The 21605-nt window shown below is 39.7% G+C and overlaps 1 protein-coding gene and 1 pseudogene across 1 annotated transcript in view; one reads left to right on the forward strand and one right to left on the reverse strand.

Annotated features, from left to right (window-relative positions):
- PLBD1 (phospholipase B domain containing 1) overlaps positions 1-21605 on the reverse strand; it is an 87412-nt gene that overhangs the window by 29869 nt on the left and 35938 nt on the right. Inside the window, exons 3-6 of the mRNA XM_040235236.1 lie at positions 12455-12538; positions 10540-10678; positions 5391-5531; positions 4643-4787 (exon numbers count right to left, since the gene is read on the reverse strand). Coding sequence (XP_040091170.1) covers positions 4643-4787; positions 5391-5531; positions 10540-10678; positions 12455-12538 — 509 coding nt within the window. The remainder of the gene's footprint in view (positions 1-4642; positions 4788-5390; positions 5532-10539; positions 10679-12454; positions 12539-21605) is intronic.
- LOC120858884 lies at positions 19908-21541 on the forward strand (annotated as a pseudogene).

Genomic DNA, 21605 nt, shown 5'->3' on the forward strand with positions numbered 1-21605 from the left:
CTCCAGCCCTAGCCAGGAGGTGGGAGAGTGCCGCAACCACTGTGCCTGCAGACTTCGGCAAGGACGTGGGACGCTCTCACCACCATTCATCCCTGTCTGCTTAGCTAGGCAATTGGGAGGCTGTTGTATCCAAGCTCACCAACCTGTTCTAGCATGCTAGGTGGAGAGTGCAACAATCAGGTCCATCAGTGCCTCTGCCTTCGGGAGGGTTTTTGGGTGTTTTTTTTTTTTTTTTCCTGCTCTTATTTATTTATTTTTGGCTGTGCTGGATCTTGGTTGCTGTGCGAGCTTTTCTCTAGTTGAGGCGAGTGGGGGCTACTCTTTAATTGCAGTGCATGGGCTTCTCATTGCTGTGGCTTCTCTAGTGGTGGAGCACAGGCTCTAGGGCACACGGGCTTGGTAGTTGCGGCTCCCTGGCTCTAGAGCACAGGCGCAGTAGCTGTGGCACACAGGTTTATTTGCTCTGCAGCATGTGGGATCTTCCCAGACCAGGGATCAAACCCGCTTCCCTGGCACTGGCAAGCAGATTCTTTACCACCGAGCTACCAGGGAAGCCCAGGAGCTTTTCAATTGTCCCCTGACACTCCAGCTGATGCCTTTAGATTGACAATGAATCTCCTTCACGTATGGCCCTTTCCAAGCTACTGTTATTCTGCTTACTCTGGGGGTAAGACCACATGCAAAATCCTTTAATAGGGGAATTTCACATTCCTATAGTACTTTGGAATCCTTGGAGCTCAGCCCTGTTGGGACTCTAAGGCAGGAGTTTTGGGGGCTCATCTTTCTGGGGCAGACCCCAAGGGTTGGGGTGCCTTGGGTGGGGCACCAATCCCTTACTCCTCCTGGAGAAGCAGTAGGCTCATGAGAGCCCTGCTTGTCCGGTGTTGCTGCATACGATAAGGGGAGGTCTTTTGCAAGACCATGTCTCTACCTCTCCTACCTGCCTCAATGTATTCCTTCTATTTTGTGTTGTGGGAAGCATTTTGTCTAGTTTTCTGATCTTCTTCAGAGGGAAATGTTCCATACTTAGCTGTAGATTTAGTGTGTCCATGAGAGCCCATGAGTTCAGAATTTTTCTACTCTGTCATCCTGGACAATGCCTTAAACCTTTCTAGATTAAAATGGGGGATTTTATATTAATTTGTTTCCCTGAATAACCTCCTTTATTTTTATGAAGTCAGCTGGGACTCCTGGTGAACACAGAGCATGAGATTGGCTTGAATAAGTCTGGGTGTGCTGGGGTAAGCAAATCCTTTTGCAATATTGACCAAGGCACTGTGAAGGATTACTAATGCTCCTCCTATCCCCCCGCCCGCCCCCCATGCTGGAGGACAGTTTTGAGAGTGCCCTTGTAATAATCTTACTAGGCAATTATCCCTTAAGGATTTTGGCAAGAACAACAGGAATATACAGAAAGCCAAGATCTGCTTTAGTAATTCAGTAGTCATATTTTTTTTTTCTTCTTGAAGATGAATATCAATCTTCTATCCATATATTGAGCTATAACACGTTACATGGTTTGAGTTGCCTGGATTGTTGCCTCAGCCTTCTACACGTTCTGTTGGAAGCCTCTTTTGTCCACTGCTCAGGAGCCTGGCATTTTGTAATTTTAAAATGCAATCTATTAATGTCACTTTCACTTGTTACTTTAATGGTCTTGCATTGCCCTTCATTCCCTCCCTCTGGGCTTCTCTGAACTTTTTCTTGCCTACAGGCTTTTACATGTTCTATGTTCCATGTGGAACATTACATCACATTGCATCACATATCCCGATTGGTCTGCCTAATTTATACTTGCTTTTGTGTCTTAACATAAACTTTACTTTCTCTTGAGAGTTTTCTCATCATCCCCAAACTACTCTTCCCTATTATTACAGAAATCACACTTTAAGCATTGCTTTCTTTTATTTGTCTCTATTTTTTACAAGAAGGTAAAATTTGTTAGAATAGAGACCGTTTGTCCTGTTTTTCATCATAAACACTCTGTCTAGCACATTTTAATGGAAAATCGTAGATGAATAAATTATATCATGACTTGATCTATCAGTTCTGACTCAACAATTCTTAGTATATTTATCCATATTAGGAAGAACTTCCAGGTCCTGCTACTCTGAATACAAAACCAACATCACGATCCTAATTCACTCAATCTACCGTGGCATTCCTCCACCAAAGAAAAACAAGTCACCTAGCTTCTTTTCTGGGATCAACAGCGCCTTCACATGGCATAGAGTTCATGGCAAAGCTTAGTTCCACACCAGTTGAATGAATCCAATGTGACTGATCCCTTAATTAAACAATTCTTTGTAATATAAATAAAATTCTACATAGTTTTCATGTTTGCTGTTGAGAACAAAGCAGTTTAGTTAGAGAAATTATGAATTACACTGCTTCACTGGCTCCTATAAAAACCTCTTGGAGTAAGAAAGATGTCTTTTGTTTTCTCTCAGTTATATATATACTTCTGTATCTGTCTATTCTGGAAGGAAATCAACCCTGAATATTCATTGGAAGGACTGATGCTGAAGCTGAAATTCCAATACTTTGGCTGACTCGAAGAGCCAACTCACTGGAAAAGACCCCGATGCTGGGGAAGACTGAGGGCAGGAGGAGAATGGGGACAACGGAGGATGAGATGGTTGAATGGCATCTCCGACTCAATGGACATGAGTTTGAACAACCTCCAGGAGATGGAAGGACAGGGAAGCCTGGTGTGCTGCAGTCCATGGGTCGCAAAGAGTCAGACACAACTAAGCGACCAAACGACAATAATATATGCAAATATTAGCAAGCCAAACGTTTTAATACGAAATTCCTCCATGTCCTTCTCCCTCACTACTTTTGGGATCCAGGACTGTTAAGATTGGAGAGATTTGAAAGCAAAGATTTCAGGTAACAGTTGAATTTTGCATTTTATCAGAAATAGAAGGAAGAGTAGGAATGGTTCATTGTCTCAGTATCTTGCTGTCCTTAAATTTTGGAACAAAGAATCAAAGCATGGTCTAACTTGAAGAAAGGAGACCTCATTCCCCCTCAATACTAAAACAATTCAGCAAACAACAACAAAGATGAAAGCCAAGTGGTCTCAAAGGAAGGATCAGATCACAAGGACAGTAAAACAGACCACTATTCCCCTGGTCAGAATTCCTGATAGGGTAAAGCTAGTATTATCAAGAACAACAGAACCAGAAGAGGCAATAATACTCTGACAAAAATACTCTTTCAAAGGTAGATATGACAGGTGGTTGGTATAACCACCCTGTAAGTTTGTATTAGAGGTTAGTGTCCACATCATATCCGTGTAGGACACTTGGATGTTTGGTAAGAACTTCCCCCTTGTCTTTTTGCTGGTGATGTTTCCTGAAGAGGTTGCAAACCAGCTATTGAGGGCAATTCCAGCTATCAGATACAATTTTAGAGGTTTAGACAGTGGCTTTTGTTTTTTAAATCCATATTTCTCTCTTGAGAAGCTAGAGGATATGGAAATACTCCAGGACATGTCTGGGTGACAACATTCAGTAGGTGCTGAACAGCTGACTCCCTTTCACTGGACCCTGTCTTTGCTACAGTTGTTTTCACTTTGGTTTACTTTTACTGATCCCTTTTATTCACTTATATCACCTTCTTGTCTCCTTTAGGCATGCACATGTGCACACTCAGTCTCTTCAGTTGTGTGCAACTCTGTGGCTCCATGGACTGTAGCCGACCAGGCTCCTCTGTCCATGGGATTCTCCAGGCAGGAATACTGGAGTGGGTTGCCATGCCCTCCTTCAGGAGATCTTCCTAACCCAGGGATCGAACCCCACACCTCTAATGTCTCCTGCATTGGCAAGTGGTTCTTTACCATTAGCACCACCTAGGAAGCCCATTGCAGGCAGGAGCCCCCTGGGAAGCCCCCTGCTTTAGGCACAGGAGTTTGCAATTCCTACTCTACAAAGACTGTCCCTTCTCATCCATCTCTACTTGCTCAAATTCTAGTCGTCATTCATGGTTCATCTCAAATGTAAACTTTTTTCCTTTTCCCAACAATCGGATGCGAGTTATCCCTATTTTAAATACTCACAACATTTCTAACACTTCTTTTGTAGCCTATACAGTGTTCAGCAGTAATATTATTCTTATCTGTATTTTATGTAGCTTGTTAGTATAAGACCTATAAGCTTGTACATTCATTCACTCATTCATTCAGCAAAAGTTTATGTAAGTACATGTTGCCACACGCTAGGTAAAGTCCTGTGGATATTGCAAAGAATAAGAGAAATGGGTAAATCAACCATACTTCAACTAAAAAAATCATAAAAAAGAGAACTGGAGACAGGCTCTCAAGGAGAAACTGCTATCAGGATCTTTCTTGCTCATCTTTGCTTCCACTGCAGAGCCTCAGAAAGTGACTTGTACTTAATACTCAGTTGGCATTTGTAGAAGTGAATTTCTGGCAATCCTCTTAACATAGTTTATGACATAGTATTTTAAGTAAAAGTAATAGAGTTATATTTCTTCAAACAGCACTCTAAAAAACAGTTTTCATTAATATATGCTAATCACTAAACATTTCTTCATCCATTCCAGTTACTCTGAATCACCAAAGTTTCATCCGGAAATAGGACTCAAAGTACTGAGATGTCCCTCTAAATTTAGTTACCTGGGTAACTGCTGAAAGAGAGGCGACTGCTGCTGGTGTCTTTATCAACGATGTTGAAGTCCCAGTGTTTATATATCCTGAGCATGGCTGCATATGTGTACCAGCTTGAGTGAGCAAAAAAGATGTTCTCAAATCCAGGAAGAACCTATAGCCAGAATCACAGTGAAGTAAACAGATAACTGCCTGCAAATGTGGGAAATGTACATCTACTGAGGTGTTTATTGCTATATTTGGTAGTGGAAAATTAACCTTTAATGTACACAAGGCAGATTCCATCCTAGCTTCCAAAATGGAAGGTCCTGGAAGGTAGGGGTGGCAGGTTCATACGGCATGAGAAAAATGATGGGAGGAACAGAAGTGCTGTGTGCATGCTAAGTTGCTTCAGTCATGTCTGACTCTTTGTGACCCCGTGGACTGTAGCCTGCCAGGGTCCTCTGTCCACGGGATTCTCCAGGCAAGAATACTGGAGTGGGTTGCCATGCCCTCCTCCAGGGGATCTTGCTGCCTCAGGGATTGAACCTGCAATGGTTAGTGGGTTCTTTACCACCAGCATCCAAACAGAGGTAACATCACGTCCATCTAATTCCCTCTATCAGTTCCTTCCAGTTCTTAACTTCCATGACAGAGGAACCCATGAGGTGATATGTAACTACAGCAGGGGTGATGCGAGGCCATGTTTGGGTGACATATAGAAAGAATCTCCATGGACCAGAAGAAGGACAAAGAGGAGGGCTACCAAATGACTCACCTTAATAAGGGCAGAGCAATGTCCCATGTCCCATCTCTTAAAAAACTTCAGGCTGGAGTTTTTTGTGGGAGAAAGTGAGGGAATCAGATCCAGCAGGTCTCCAATAGCATTCAGGAACTGAACCTGGAACAGGGTTAAGGGCTGGGGAAGGACAAAGAGTACTTAACATTGACTTGTTACTATCATGTCACTTTCTGTTGGGAGGGTTCCCCTTGTTAGGTATCCACTAGAGCATTCCTTTGTGAAGAGTCCATCATGTAACAGATACCAAGACTTTTTTGTACTTTATAAAATAATTTTTATCACTTTATAGTTTACGAGACGTTTTGGCCTGTTATCCACAGATTCGAGGAATGGGTCCCGGGAAAGGAAAACAAACAGAGCACTCTGCTTGCATTTCTCTACCCCAGGTTTTTTCAGTCTTGGCACGAGTGATACATATGTACATGTGTGCATGCCCAGTCGTGTCTGACTCTGTGACCCCATGGACTGTAGCCTGCCAGGCTTCCCTGTCCATGGGACTTCCTGGGAAAGAACACTGGAGTGGGTTGCCATAAGATCTGTAGTGGAAATTCTTTTCACTCCTCTTCTCTGTTTGCTCAAACCTCAATCCTATCTCCAGCTTACCACTTGAATTGGTTTCTACCATAACTCTCTAGACTTTTAAAGATGCCTTGTGCTGTGCTAAGTTGCTTCAGTCATGTACAACTCTGCAACCCTATGGACTGTAGCCTACTAGGCTCCTCTGTCCATGGGGATTCTCCAGGCAAGAATACTGGAATGGGTTGCCATGCCCTCCTCCAGGGGATCTTTTAAAAATGCCTTACAAATACATTTTTTAAAACATAAATGACAGTATATGTTATGTGCTTCTTTTCACCTTGATTTTTTTTCCTCCTCATATCTTTTGGCATCTTGGGGACCTTTCCATATTAGATGTAAAAATCTTCCTCATTCTTTTAAATAGTATGTCAATGAATGGATACATTATAATGTTTTTAATCAGTATTTTATTGATGGACTTTTAGGTGGTTTCTAGTCTTTTACTATTAAAGACAATCTTCCAATAATCAGCCTTGGACACATGATTTTCTACGTGTGTGACTTTGTGTAGAACAGATTTCTAGAGATGATTTTGATTTTAATAGATATTTCCATATTATCTTCACAGGGCTTATTTCAACTATACTATTACAGCCTCAACAATGAATTAAACAATTGGCTTATTTTCAATTTGATAAGGAAAAAACAGTATCTGGTAGCTACATTTAATGTAGACCATTTTTAAAGTGTTTATTGAATTTGTTACAATATTGCTTCTGTTTTACCTGTTGTGTTTTTTGGCCATGAGGCATGTAGGATCTTAGTTCCCCAACCAGGGATCGAACTTCTCTGCACTGGAAGACGAAGTCTTAGCCACTAGACTGCCAGGCAAGTCCCCTCACTGTAGTTTCTCTTGCTAAGTCGCTTTAGTCGTGTCCGACTCTGTGAAGCCCCATAGACGGAAGCCCACCAGGCTCCCCCGTCACTGGGATTTTCCAGGCAAGAACATTGGAGTGGGTTGCCATTTCCTTCTCCAATGCATGAAAGTGAAAAATGAAAGTGAAGTCACTCTGTCGTGTCCGACTCTTAGTGACCCCATGGACTGCAGCCCTATTAGGCTCCTCCGTTCATGGGGTTTTGCAGGCAAGAGTACTGCAGTGGGTTGCCATTGCCTTCTCTGTAATTTATCTTGGCATTTATGAATACGGCTGAGTACATGTTTAAGAATCTTTGGATTTACTTTTTGTGAACTATTAACATGCTTTATTTTTCTACTAGGTTATCTTTTTTATCTACTTTTAAGAGCTCTTTAAGTCTGATATGAATTGCAAGATTTTTTTCAGTTTGTAATTAGCCTTTAAATTTTTTGCCTTCATTTTAAAAATCAAGAATGACATCATACCTATGAAAGAATGAAGATGTATATGCATATTTTAAGAAAAAATAATAAAAATTAACTCCTATGTACCTGCATCCCAGTTAAAAAATAGACTATTTTAAATAGAATTAGCTGTACCTTAGAAAGTCACCAATCTCATTTCCGTTCCCCACCAGCAGTAACCACTCTGCTAAATTTCATGTTGTTCATTACTTGTTTTCCTATCATTTTATCATCTATGTATAAATCTCTAGGCAATATATTTTAAAAACTTTGCTGGTTTAGAATATGGATAAATAGAATCATATCATGTGTATTCTCTTGCTCAAAATTATTTTTTGACATTGATCAATGTCGATAGTGTGGAAATGGTTCGTTCATTTTCATTCCTGTATGGTATCGCATTACATGAACATATGGTATCACAATATACTTAGGATAAACATTTGAGATGTTTACAGTTCACAGTAAACAATGGTGCTGTGAACTTTTACGTATGTGGACCCCATGTTCAAAACTGTATCTAATCTCTGAGTGGATCTGCCAGGTTGTAGAATATGTATTAACCTCAAATGTTTCAAGTAACATCCAATCCTTTTCCAAAGTGGTTGTAAGAGTTTACTTACACCAGTGGTGGTTTGGATTTCCCAATTCTGGTGTGTAATAGGATTTCATTGTGGCTTTATGATGCATTTTCTTGAAATTGTGCATTTTCTCGCATGTTTATTGGTCATTTGTGCTTCCTCTTCTGTGAAGTTTCTGTTGACATTTTGTGCCCATTACCATTTTCCTACTGGGTATGTTCTTTTTAAAAATTTGTTGACATTCTTTATGTATTTTAGATACAAATCCTTTGTCAGTTAAATGTATTGAAAATATCTTCCCTTGGTTTGTAGCTTATTTTTTCACTCTCTATATTTTTTTTTATGAAAAGAAATTCTTATTTTAGTCAAATTTCCCAATCTTTTTCTTCATGGCTAGTGCTTCTATGTCTTGTTTAAGATAGACCATATTCTCCTAGGGAAGATGAAATGCTGCTGGGTCAAGGCTGTTGTCATTACTTCTACGCTTTTTCAAGGGACAAAGAGAGGAGATTTTTTTTTTTTAAGGAAGCTAAAAGTAATGATTTCCTACCTATATGTTAATTAAAAAATACACAGCATGTTCACTTCATTAACTTTTCTTGTGCTGAAAATCTTGTTATCTAATATACTTCTTTGCTTTATCTTTATCTATCAAACTCTATCAGATTTCAAAATAGCAATATCAATATTTTTACTAAAGTAAGATTACAAGTCAAGGCTGTCTATTTTTGTTTTGGTGATTTTCTTATCCTTAGCATCTATTCCACTGAGGATGCACTGTTTTTTGAGGATAACTGTTTTTTGCTCATTTGTTTTGCCATGCTGTATGGCATGTGGGATCCTAGTTTCCTGACCGAGGCTCGAACTCATGCCCCCTGCACCGGAAGTGTGGAGTCCCAACCACTGGACCACCAGGGAAGTTCAATAACTCTGTTTTGATGTTGTCTAACTATTGCCCATATGGTTATACCATGAACTTGATGTACCATTAAGTATATTTGTGTGCATTTGTTTTCAGGTCTTAGGAATCACTTTGCTTTCAAAAATTTTGTTAAGTATGAACAGCATTTACATGGTTTCAAAGTCAAATGTAAAAAAACAAGTTATATCCAGAGAAATGTAGCTTTCATTTCTGCTCCCTCCCTTCTCCTTTCATTTATCTTTTAGTTATTGGTTTACACTTTCATTGCTGTTTCTCCTTGAAAATATGAGTAAATCTATCATCTATCTTTCTATCACCTATTATCTATCTATCATGTATCTATCAATCATCTATTATCTATCCAGCTCAATTTCTTATGCAGAAGGCAGCACACGATATACACTGGTCTTTACTTTTTACACTTAATAACAGATTCTGGAGGTCAGTCCATGGCAGTCAGTCCATAGGGAGATACACCTCACTCCTGGTTACAGCCACATCATTTGTACAGCCAGTCTTCCATGTCTTTGGCTGTTTTCAGTCTTTTCACTACTGTAAATAATCTGCAATGAATAGGTTTACATTGCTGCCAGTGAACCTTTGCGATAATCCTGGAAATCTTGCGTCAGAGGATAAATGAGTATGTGATTTTGGTACTGGGTGCCAACTGTCTATAGCAGATATGCCATTTTGTATTCTCACCAGTCTTTTAGGAAAATGTCTTTTCGCCCCTATTACCTGTTAACACAGTACGCTCTCACACTTTGGAATTTTTGCCAAATTGATAAGTAAGAAAATATTTCTCAGTATGGCTTTCCTGGTGGCTTGGTGGTAAAGAATCCACCTGTGAATGCAGGAGACGTGGGTTCGAACTCTGGGTCGGGAAGATCCCCTGGAGAAGGAAATGGCAATGCGCTCCAATATTCTTGCCTGGAAAGTCCCATGGACAGAGGAGTCTGGTGGACTACAGTCCATGGGTTCACAAAGGGATTGGACACAACTTAGTGACTAAACAACAAGCATTTCTCAGTATGGTTTTAATTTGTATTTCTAATTTATGCACACATAAGGCCGAGCTCATGTGATTAAGAATACTTTTCGCACCTATTTTCTATAAACTGTCATTTTATATATTTTGTCCCATGTGCACACACATGCGCTGTGTGGGTGGTATATATATTACCCCCAGGAAATAAGATCTTCCTAATTTTTGGAAGTATATTAAACAGTACCTTTCTATCCTCAATGATTCAGTAAACTTTTCAGAAAAAATTATGATGTGTGGGCCTGGGTTTTGTGTGTGTTTGTGTGTGTGTATCTGTGTGTGTATGTGTGTGCACATGCTACGGAAGATGGAAAGCATAGTACTTGTACACTTTTAAAAACTTATACATTTTTCTTTATCATATTGCCTAAAACTCTAGCTTTAGCAGGTTAATCAAATAGCCAGTACATTCATATCAGACTTTAACCTGACCCAGGGCACATGAACGAGACTGAGAGGATACAGAAACAAGCCGGTTTATTTGTGTGTTAAGCTTGGATTTTGTGTCAGATGAGTCAGGTTCTAGTAATGAGATAGATAAGACGGTACTTCTAGGCAAGAAATTTACTCTTTAGTCCTAATTTGATCTTCTCTTTAATTGGAATGTAATTTTAAAGACCATTTTCAGTATTCTTGCCATACCATATAAATCCTGAGTAGCTTTCTAGAAATCTTACCTTTGTTCCTTCTAATATAGCTCTCTTTGTTGCCCCTACAAACAGCCCATCCAATTGTGCCATAACATAGCCTGCGTGTTTCCAAAATGGGTCATTCTTGTAATATTTGATGTTCTCCCGGGTCCACTGATCTTGCTTCCTGGAAGACAAATTAGATTTGTACTAGTGGTCTCTACGGTTGTTCATCTAAAGCTGAATTAAAACCAAGCACTTAAAGATTATATATTCACATTCCTATGCTAGTATAGGGCTTCCCTGGTGTCTCAGATGATAAAGAATCTGCTTGCAATGTGGGAGACCTGGGTTTGATCCGTGGGTTGGGAAGATCCCCTGGAAGAGCGCATGGCAACCCACTCCAGTATTCTTGCCTGGAGAATCCCCATGAACGGAGGAACCTGATGGGCTACAGTCCATGGGGCCCCAAAGAATCAGATATGACTGAGTGAATAAGCACACACAAAAGCTAGTATAATTTAAATTCTGGCTCTTGTAACATTCCAGTCATTTTGAAAAGATATCAGAGCAAATCCTAAATGATTTTTTATTTCCCCCAAGGACTATGAAAGTGAACATGTTAGTTGGTCAGTCCTGTCCAAGTCTCTATGACCCCATGGACTGCAGCCTGCCAGGCTTCTCTGTCCGTGGAATTCTCTAGGCAAGAATACTAAAGTAGATAGCCATTCCCTTTTCCAGGGGATCTTCCTGACCCAGGGATTGAACCCAGGTCTCCCGCACTGCAGATTCTTTCCTATCTGAGTCCCCAGGGAAGCCCCAAGGACTGTGACTCTTTCTTTATAACTCTGCACGCTTTACCTGGAACTATCTAGAAACACAGATGTGATATTCATTTATTTATTTATCTGTGATATTGAGACCTAAGAAAGCTGAGGACAGACTATTCAAATGCATCTCATATAACATGATAATGTTTTCACTAAATCCATAAGGACAAGTTGAGTAACTTACTTTTGTAGATACAAGGGGTAAAGTAAAATAGGAAAAAATAAAAGCTCTTAAGGACATAGTGGTTTGTATTGCTTATATGTCTCTCAGATCATTTTCATAGTGTATGGTTTGTTCTATTCCAGTTTTTGCCAATAACTGCCTCAACGACTGTCCTGCAAAAGTGTCTTTTTGTTGCTGTTTTATACTCCTTTCATTCTCTCTCATGTTTTAATTGTCTGCACTTTATGCAACATGCATTGGCATAACTTTGTATACTAAAAGCAGTTTCTGACTTGTTCAGGCTATCTCCAGATCAATTTAAAAACACAGTATCACTGCTTCATGAGATCTAGCCTAGATGCTCTGAAGGACCTTCACATCCGACAAACAGGTTGCTAGGTATATATTTTAGAGGGCCAAACCAAGAGTTCTTCTATTCTCAAATTAGTCTCAGTCTGTCATTCCCACAAATGTAAAACAAATCCTGGACATTGAGAATTATTAGCCTCCAGAAAGGCTAATAAAATAAAAATATTTTCAAAGGATGTTAGGAATTATAACTTAAGATTTGCACTAACTCCCCAACTAGGATGAGTCACCAGGTCCATGAAAAGGAAGCACCTGAGAGAGGGAGGAGGGGGATTTCTGAAGGAGAGGAGCCCCTAGGTGGAAGGGATCCAGGGGTTTGGTTTTGCCTGTCTTGTACTGTGAGGTTTCCTCTAGCTGTGTTGCAGCTGACAATGTGATACATTAACCTAACCTCTGAAAGGGCACAAATCAGAAGGCATTTGTCTGCAACCAGTTTTTATGCTATTACCCAAAGGTGCTACACTTAACTCTAAGAACCACTCCAGAGTCCTGCCTTAGAGATGGAAAAGAAACTGATGAAGGAAAAATGGCTGTTTGAAATGACAGACTCAATCCCTGAAGCCTCAGTAGCGATGAGAAGAGGAATACCAATCATACGTACATTAAAAAGTCCTGCACTTTATTCAACATGGAGTGTTCCTTAATCAGCTGTGGGTAGAGGTTTGTGAAGTGGTCATCCATGTGTCTGAAACGAGAGATGAAAATCATTACATTTTGATTTTTCTTCTGGGATTATCCCATCACAGTAAATTACTTGATATTTTGGCCAAGTGGGATGTTCCCTATTGCAAACCTTGCCTATCTTTTTTAATAAATCAAACACACAATTTAAAATTGGAAATAGTTTCAATGTATAGAAAAGCATAGACTATAACAAATACCCAAGTATCCACTAGTCAACTATATTAAATCATTCGTTATATTTTACTATATTTTTTTACTATTTTTAAAAAAGATATAAAACATAAGAGTTGAAGTGCTGACATTAATTGTCCTCCCTTCACCCTAGAGGCAACTGCAATCTTGAATCAGTATTTATTATTCTCATACATATTTTAATAACATATATATTTAAATATTTAATCATAAATAATGTAGAGCAATGCACCCAAGTACTGCATTTCGGAGTCTTTTGTTGACTATGAAGCCTACTCCATTTTTTCTAAGGGATTCTTGCCCATAGTAGTAGATATAATGGTCACCTGAATTAAATTCACCCATTCTAGTCCATTTTAGTTCACTGATTCCTAAAATGTCAATGTTCACTCTTGCCATCTACTATTTGACCACTTCCAATTCACCTTGATTCACAGACCTAACATTCCAGGATCCTATGCAATATTGTTTTTTACAGCATTGGACTTTACTTCCATCACCAGTCACATCCACAACTGAGCATTGTTTTTGCTTTGGCTCCATCTTTTCATTCTTCCCGGAGCTATTTCTCCCCTCTTCTCCAGTAGCATATTGGGCACCTACTGACTTGGGGAGTTCCTCTTTCAGTGTCACATCTTTTTGTTCTCAAGGCAAGAATACTGGAGTGGTTTACCATTCACTTCTCCCTTCTCCAGTGGACCATGTCTTGTCAGAACTCTCCAGCATGACCTGTCCGTCTTGGGTGGCCCTACATGGCATGGATCATAGTTTCATTGAGTTAGACAAGGCTGTGATCCATGTGATCAGTTTGGTTAGTTTTCTATGACTGTGGTTTGCCTTCTATCTGCCTCTGATAAGGTTAAGAGGCTTATGGAAGCTCTGAAGAGAGACTGACTGTGGGGTTCCAAAGAATAGCAAAGAGAGATAAAAAAGCCTTCCTAACTAATGGTGTGATCACTCACCTAGAGCCAGACATCCTGGAATGTGAAGTCAAGTGGACCTTAGAAAGCATCACTATGAACAAAGCTAGTGGAGGTGATGGAATTCCAGCTGAGCTATTTCAAATCCTGAAAGATGATGCTGTGAAACTGCTGCACTCAATATGCCAGCAGATTTGGAAAACTCAGCAGTGGCCATAGGACTGGAAAAGGTCAGTTTTCATTCCAATTCCAAAGAAAGGCAATGCCAAAGAATGCTCAAACTACCGCACAATTGCACTCATCTCACCCACTAGTAAAGTAATGCTCAAAATTCTGCAAGTCAGGCTTCAGCAGTACGTGAACCGTGAACATCCAGATGTTCAAGCTGGTTTTAGAAAAAGCAGAGGAACCAGAAGTCAAATTGCCAACATCTGTTGGATCATCAAAAAAGCAAGAGAATTCCAGAAAAACATCTATTTCTGCTTTATTGACTATGCCAAAGCCTTTGACTGTGTGGACCAGAATAAACTGTGGAAAATTCTGAAAGAGATGGGAATACCAATCACCTGACCAGTCTCTTGAGAAACCTATATGCAGGTCAGGAAGCAACAGTTAGAACTGGACATGGAACAACAGACTGGTTCCAAATAGGAAAAGGAGTATGTCAAGGCTGTATATTGTCACCCTGCTTATTTAACTCCTATGCAGAGTACATCATGAGAAACGCTGGGCTGGAAGAAGCACAAGCTGGAATCAAGATTGCTGGGAGAAATATCAATAACCTCTGATATACAGATAACACCACCCTTATGGCAGAAAGTGAAGAGGAACTAAAAAGCCTCTTGATGAAAGTGAAAGAGGAGAGCGAAAAAGTTGGCTTAAAACTCAGCATTCAGAAAACTAAGATCATGGCATTTGGTCCCATCACTTCATGGCAGATAGATGGGGAAACAGTGGAAACAGTGTCAGACGTTATTTCTGGGGGCTCCAAAATCACTGCAGATGGTGACTGCAGCCATGAAATTAAAGACATTTACTCCTTGGAAGGAAAGTTATGATCAACCTAGATAGCATGTTGAAAAGCAGAGATATTACTTTGCCAACAAAGGTCCGTCTAGTCAAGGCTATGGCTTTTCCAGTAGTCATGTATGGATGTGAGAGTTGGACTATAAAGAAAGCTGTGTGCCAAAGAATTGATGCTTTTGAACTGTGGTGTTGGAGAAGACTCTTGAGAGTCTCTTGGACTGCAAGGAGATCCCACCAGTCCATCCTAAAGTTGATCAGTCCTGGGTGTTCATTGGAGGGACTGATGCTGAAGCTGAAATTCCAATATTTTGGCCACCTCATGCGAAGAGAGTTGACTCATTGGAAAAGACCCTGATGCTGGGAGGGATTGGGGGCAGGAGGAGAAGGGGACGACAGAGGATGAGATGGCTGGATGGCATCACTGACTCGATGGACATGAGTTTGAGTGAACTCCAGGAGATGGTGATGGACAGGGAGGCCTGGCATGCTGCAATTCATGGGGTTGCAAAGAGTCGGACATGACTGAGCGCCTGAACTGAACTGAACTGATCAATGCAAAGAAACAGAGTAAAACAACAGAATGGGAAAGACTAGAGATCTCTTCAAAAAAATTAGAGCTACCAAAGGAACATTTGATGCAAAGATAGGCACAATAAAGAACAGAAATGGTATGGCCCTAACAGAAGCAGAAGATATTAAGAAGAGGTGGCAAGAATACACAGAAGAACTATACAAAAAAGATCTGCATGACCCAGATAACCACAATGGTGTGATCACTCACCTAGAGCCAGACATCCTGGAATGCAAAGTCAAGTAGGCCTTAGGAAGCATTACTATAAACAAAGCTGGTGGAGGTGATGGAATTCAAGTTGAGCTATTTCAAATCCTGAAAGATAATGCTGTGAGAGTGCTGCAGTCAATATGCCAGCAAGTTTGGAAAACTCGGCAGTGGCCACAGGACTGAAAAAGGTCAGTTTTCATTCCAAACCCAAAGGAAGGCAATGCCATATAATGCTCAAACTACCACACAATTGCACTCATCTCACATGCTAGTAAAGTAATGCTCAAAATTCTCCAAGCCAGGCTTCAACAGTACGTGAACCATCAACTTTCAGATGTTCAAGCTGGATTTAGTAAAGGCAGAGGAACCAGTGATCAAATCGCCAAGATCTGTTGGATTATCAAAAAAGCAAGAGAGTTCCAAAAAAACATCTACTTTTACTTTATTGACTACATGAAAGCCTTTGACTGTGTGGATCACAACAAACTGTGGGAAATTCTTAGAGATGGGTATACCAGACCACCTGACCTGCCTCCTGAGAAATCTGTATGCAGGTCAAGAAGCAACAGTTAGAACTGGACATGAAACAATGGACTGGTTTCAAATTGGGAAAGGAGTACGTTAAGGCTGTATATTGTCACCCTGCTTATTTAACTTATATGCATAGTACATCATGCGAAATGCTAGGCTGGATGAAGCACAAGCTGGAATCAAGATTTCAGGGAGAAATATCAATAACCTCAGATATGCAGATGACACCACCCTTATGGCAGAAAGCGAAGAGGAACTAAAGAGCCTCTTGGTAAAAGTGAAAGAGGAGAATGAAAAAGCTGGTTTAAAACTCAACATTCAAAAAACTAAGATCATGGCATCTGGTCCCATTACTTCATGGCAAATAGATGGGGAAACAATGGAAACATTGAAGGACTTTATTTGGGGGGGCTCCAAAATCACTGCAGATGGTAACTGCAGCCATGAAATTAAAAGGTGCTTGCTCCTTGGAAGAAATGCTATGTCAAACCTAAACATTATATTAAAAAGCAGAGACATTACGTGGCTGACAAAGGTCCGTCTAGTCAAAGCTATGGTTTTTCCAGTAGTCATGTATGGATGTGAGAGTTGGACCATAAAGAAAGCTGAATGCCAAAGAATTGATGCTTTTGAACTGTGTTGTTGGAGAAGACTCTTGCGAGTCCCTTGGACTGCAAGGAAATCAAACCAGTGAATTGTAAAGGAAATCAGTCCTGAATATTCATTGGAAGGACTGATGCTGAAGCTGAAGCTCCAATATCTTGGCCACCTGATGCGAAGAACTGACTCACTGGAAAAGACCTTGATGCTGGGAAAGATTGAAGGCAGGAGGAGAAGGGGACGACAGAGGATGAGCTGGCTGGATGGCATTCCAACTTGCTGGACATGAGTTTGAGCAAGCTCTGGGAGTTGGTGATGGACAGGGAATGGCCTGGTATGCTGCAATTCATGGGGCTGCAAAGAGTTGGACATGACTGAGCGACTGAACTAAACTGAATGTATAGCATTATTTATCATGTTTCAGCACATATATAAACAAGTAAATAATATCATACTATCTACCACTCTAACTTGTTTGTTTCCACATGACATTTTTAAATTCTTTTGCATTTAGTATCATAATATTTAATATAAATCTATAGTATTAAATTATATTAATATAATTTATTCTGTAAGTGGTCTAAATGACATGGTCAGTTCTTTTTTTAAATGTTTTAGTTGGAGGATAATTGCTTTACAATATTGTGTGTGTTTCTGCCATATCTCAGCATGAATTAGTGATAGGTATACACACATCCCCTCCCTCTTGAAACTCCTTCACACCTCCCACCCCTCCATATGACATTTTAAAAGAATTATCTATGTTATTATCAGCTTAAATTTATTCTTTTCATGTGCTGATGGTATTCCATGCTATGACTATGTAAAAATTCATTTATGTAGGCCTGTGATAAACATTTAACTGTTTTTTTATTTTTCACTATTATAATACAACTTCAAACATTCTTGTAAATATCTCTTTTTACACACTTGTTTTTCTAGGATATATATATATATATACACACACACACATATATATATATACACACACACACACACACACATATATATATATATACACACACACACACACATAGAAATGCTGGGGTGAATATTCTATATACCTAGAGTTATGCTGCTGCTGCTGCTAAGTCTCTTCAGTCGTGTCTGACTCTTTGCAGCCCCATAGACACCAGGCTCCCCCGTCCCTGGGACTCTCCAGGCAAGAACACTGGAGTGGGTTGCCATTTCCTTCTCCAATGCATGAAAGTGAACAGTGAAAGTGAAGTTGCTCTGTTGTGTCCGACTCTTCGCGACCCCATGGACTGCAGCCTACCAGGCTCCTCCATCCATGGGATTTTCCAGGCAAGAGTACTGGAGTAGGGTGCCACTGCCTTCTCCGATATAGATATTGCCAAATTGTTTTTCACAGCGATTGTACCAAATTACATTCTTCTGAACAACATGTTAGATTTCTCTTTGCTCCATAGCCTCACCAATACTTGGCATAGTCAGACTTTCAAATTTTCAACAATTTTATGTATTTGAAATGATATGTTGTTTTAATTTCCATTCCCCTCAGGATTATTGGCTATTTGAGTTTCTTTAAAACTTATTTAAAAAATTAAATGTCCCTCATATGATGTACAGTAAGCATTTTTGGTGAGCTATACTTGACGTATAACATTGTGTAATGATTTGATGCATTTATTTCAATATGATTACCACCATAGTATTAGTTAACACCTCTATCATGGTACATAATTATAATTTCATTTTTTGTGATGAGAACAATTAAGATCTAATCTCTTAGCAGCTCTGAAGTTTATAATCAGGATGGTTGACTACAACCACTATGCTGTGCCTTAGATCTCTAGGACTTATTTACCTACTGGTGGCACGTTAGTGTCCTTGACCAACATCTCCTCAATTGAACATTTTTTAATTAATGAAAATAATCCTTTTACATCTATTGTGATTTTAATATACTTGGATTCATTTTTATAATCTGTCCTGTTTTCCAATTACCATCCCTTTCTTCATCATTCTTTTATATTTTCCCTATTAGATAACATTTTATTATTCTTCTTTTAGTTTCTGCCAACTTAGAAGCCATAAAATGTACAACTGACTTTTGAACAACATGTGTTTGTACTACAAGGGTCCACTTACATGTGGGTTAAAAAAAAATACATACTCTTTAAATATGGAGGGCCAATTATAAGTCTACATGAGGTTTTTGATTGCATAGTGCTGGGTATGGGTGTACCAATGCCTCTAACCCCAGCATTGTTCAAGGGTCAGCTGTATGTCCATCCTGAGGGCAACCATCATTAAAAATTTCAAAAACATTCATAACTATGCATTTTATTATAAAATCTAAGTGAATTTTTGCTTGTTTTTGGCTGCACAAAGTGGCAAATGAGATCTTAGTTCCCTGACCAGGGAGCAACCTGTGCCCCCTGCAATGGAAGCAAAGTCAACCACCGGACTGCCAGGGAATTCCCATACAAAATCTAAATGAATTTTATATTTCTCTCTTCCTCCAAACATACACATCTTAGTGAGCTTTACCTACCCATTGACATCATCCATCATGTTATTGTTCGAAGATTTAGTTTTACCTTTTCAATGAAAAAAATTAAATTTTTTCAAAGTTTTACAATTAAATCTTACTAATTTCTTTCTTTCTTGTGTTAATGATTGTTCCTTATATCCCAAATATTCCCTCCTGCTATTCTTGTCAATGTGTGTCCTATAATATCAATAGGTTAATAGAAGTCTGGGCATGGTGAAATATTTTATTTATCTAAAAATATCCTTATTTTGCCCTTGCTCTTGGATAATTTAAATAGTTTTAAAACTCTAGTTATTTTTCCTTAGTACTTCTAAAATACTGGGCTTCCCTATAGCTCAGTCGATAAAGATAAAGTTATTCCCTTTATCCTCAGTTCTCTGTAGTTTCACCCTCGGGGTTGTAGCAATGTAACAGGCTGTGTCTTCTAACCAAGGACTCCTTTGTTTATTTGTTGTGTTTTGCTCCACTGGACTGCTGGGGAACTCTGAAAGTGTTTTATTTTTTTTCCCCTTTCTTTGTTTTGGCTGCACTGGGTGATTTGCAGGATCTCAGTTCCTTGAGCAGGAATTGAACTTGGGCCATGGCAGCGAAAGCCTGGAATCCTAACCACTAGGCCATAGGGAATTCCTTTCACGTCTTTTTCAATTTTGATCAATTCTCAACTACTACTCTGTTAACTCTTCCTTATCTGAAATTCCCTCCAGTTTTTCTTTTTCTGGGGCTTCTGATAGACATATGTTGGAGTTTCTTAATCAAATCTCTCTACTTAATAACAGCTCTCTCATTATTTTCACCCCTTTCTCTCTCTGGGCAGTGTACTATGTAAATCCCTCAATACCGGTGTTTGATTCAGAAATTATTTCTCTGACTTTATCTCGACCAAGGTTGGCCACTTATTGATATTTAAAAAAATTAATTTCCATTTATGATATTTCAAACAAGTTCTTATAAAATATCTACCTATCTTATCTTCCTCCTTGTTGCACTAATTTTTCAAGTTTTCCTTCATTTATAACTTAGAGTACCTTAAGCATATTTAAAGTGTTTGTTCCAAAGATAAGGGCCCAGTTAGAGGCGGAGGAGCTGTGGCTGCCTGAGCTGCGCACAGCAACTCACTCCTCCCCACTCCCCCACACTGGCATCGGCCTGCTAACTGGCAGGTGACAATGGTGAAAAAAACCACTCCCTATGATGTCTGGGGGTCAAACCCAATGCCACCCAAGAAGAACTGAAAAACGCTTACAGGAAACTGGCCTTGACGTACCACCCTTGATAAGAATCCAAATGAAGGTGAGAAGTTTAAACGGGTTTCTCAAGCTTATGAAGTGCTCTCTGATGCAAAGGAAAGGGAATCATATGACAAAGGAGGAGAACAGGCAATTAAAGAAGGTGGCGCAGGTGGTGGTTTTGGCTCCCCCGTGGACATCTTTGATATGTTTTTCAGAGGAGGAGACAGGATGCAGAGAGAGAGAGGGAGGTAAAAACGTTGTGCGTCAACTTACAGTAACCTTAGGAGAATTTATATAATGGTGCAACAAGAAAACTAGCTCCACAAAGGAATGTGATTTGTGACACATGTGAAGTCTGAAGTGGTAAGAAAGGAACGGCAGAATGCTGTCCCAGTTGCCAAAGTACTGGAATGCAAATAAGAATTCATCAAATAGGACCTAGAATGGTTCAGCAAATTCAGTCTGCCTGCATGGAGTACCAGGGCCATGGGGAGTGGATCAGTCCTAAAGATAGATGTAAAAGCTGCAACGGAAGGAAGATAGTTCAAGAAAAGAAAATTCTAGAAGTTCATATTGACAAAGGCGTGAAAGATGGCCAGAAGATAACATTCCATGGTGAAGGAGACCAAGAACCAGGACTGGAGCCAGGAGACATTATCATTGCTTTAGATCATAAAGACCATGCTGTTTTTACTCAACGAGGAGAAGACCTTTTCATGTGTACAGATATACAGTTGATTGAGGCATTGTGTGGCTTCCAGAAGCCAATATCTACTCTTGACAACTGAATCATAGTTATCATTTCTCATCCAGGTCAGATTGTTACGCATGGAGATATCAAGTGTGTGCTAAATGAAGGCATGCCAATTTATCATAGGCCATATGAAAAGGGTCACCTAATCATTGAATTGAAGGTAAACTTTCCTGAGAATGGCTTTCTCTCTACTGATAAACTCTCTTTGCTGGAAAAACTTCTGTCTGAGAGGAAAGAGGTAGAAGAGACTGATGAAATAGACCAGGTAGAATTAGTGGACTTTGATCCAAGTCAGGAACAATGGCACCATTACAATGGAGAAACATATGAGGATGATGAACATCATCCTAGGGGTGGTGTTCAGTGTCAGTCCTCTTAGTAGGGCCCTGAATAACACTCAGTGCTGGTGTTTTATTTGCAGTAGTGATTGAGTAAAGGACTATAATCATAACTGCTCACTACTTGCTTTTGTTTTAATATTCAACTATAGTGTTTTAAAAGTTAAATGAAGAATAAA

Source organism: Oryx dammah, unplaced genomic scaffold (genome assembly GCF_014754425.2).
Source record: "Oryx dammah isolate SB20612 unplaced genomic scaffold, SCBI_Odam_1.1 HiC_scaffold_29, whole genome shotgun sequence".
Lineage (NCBI taxonomy): Eukaryota > Metazoa > Chordata > Mammalia > Artiodactyla > Bovidae > Oryx > Oryx dammah.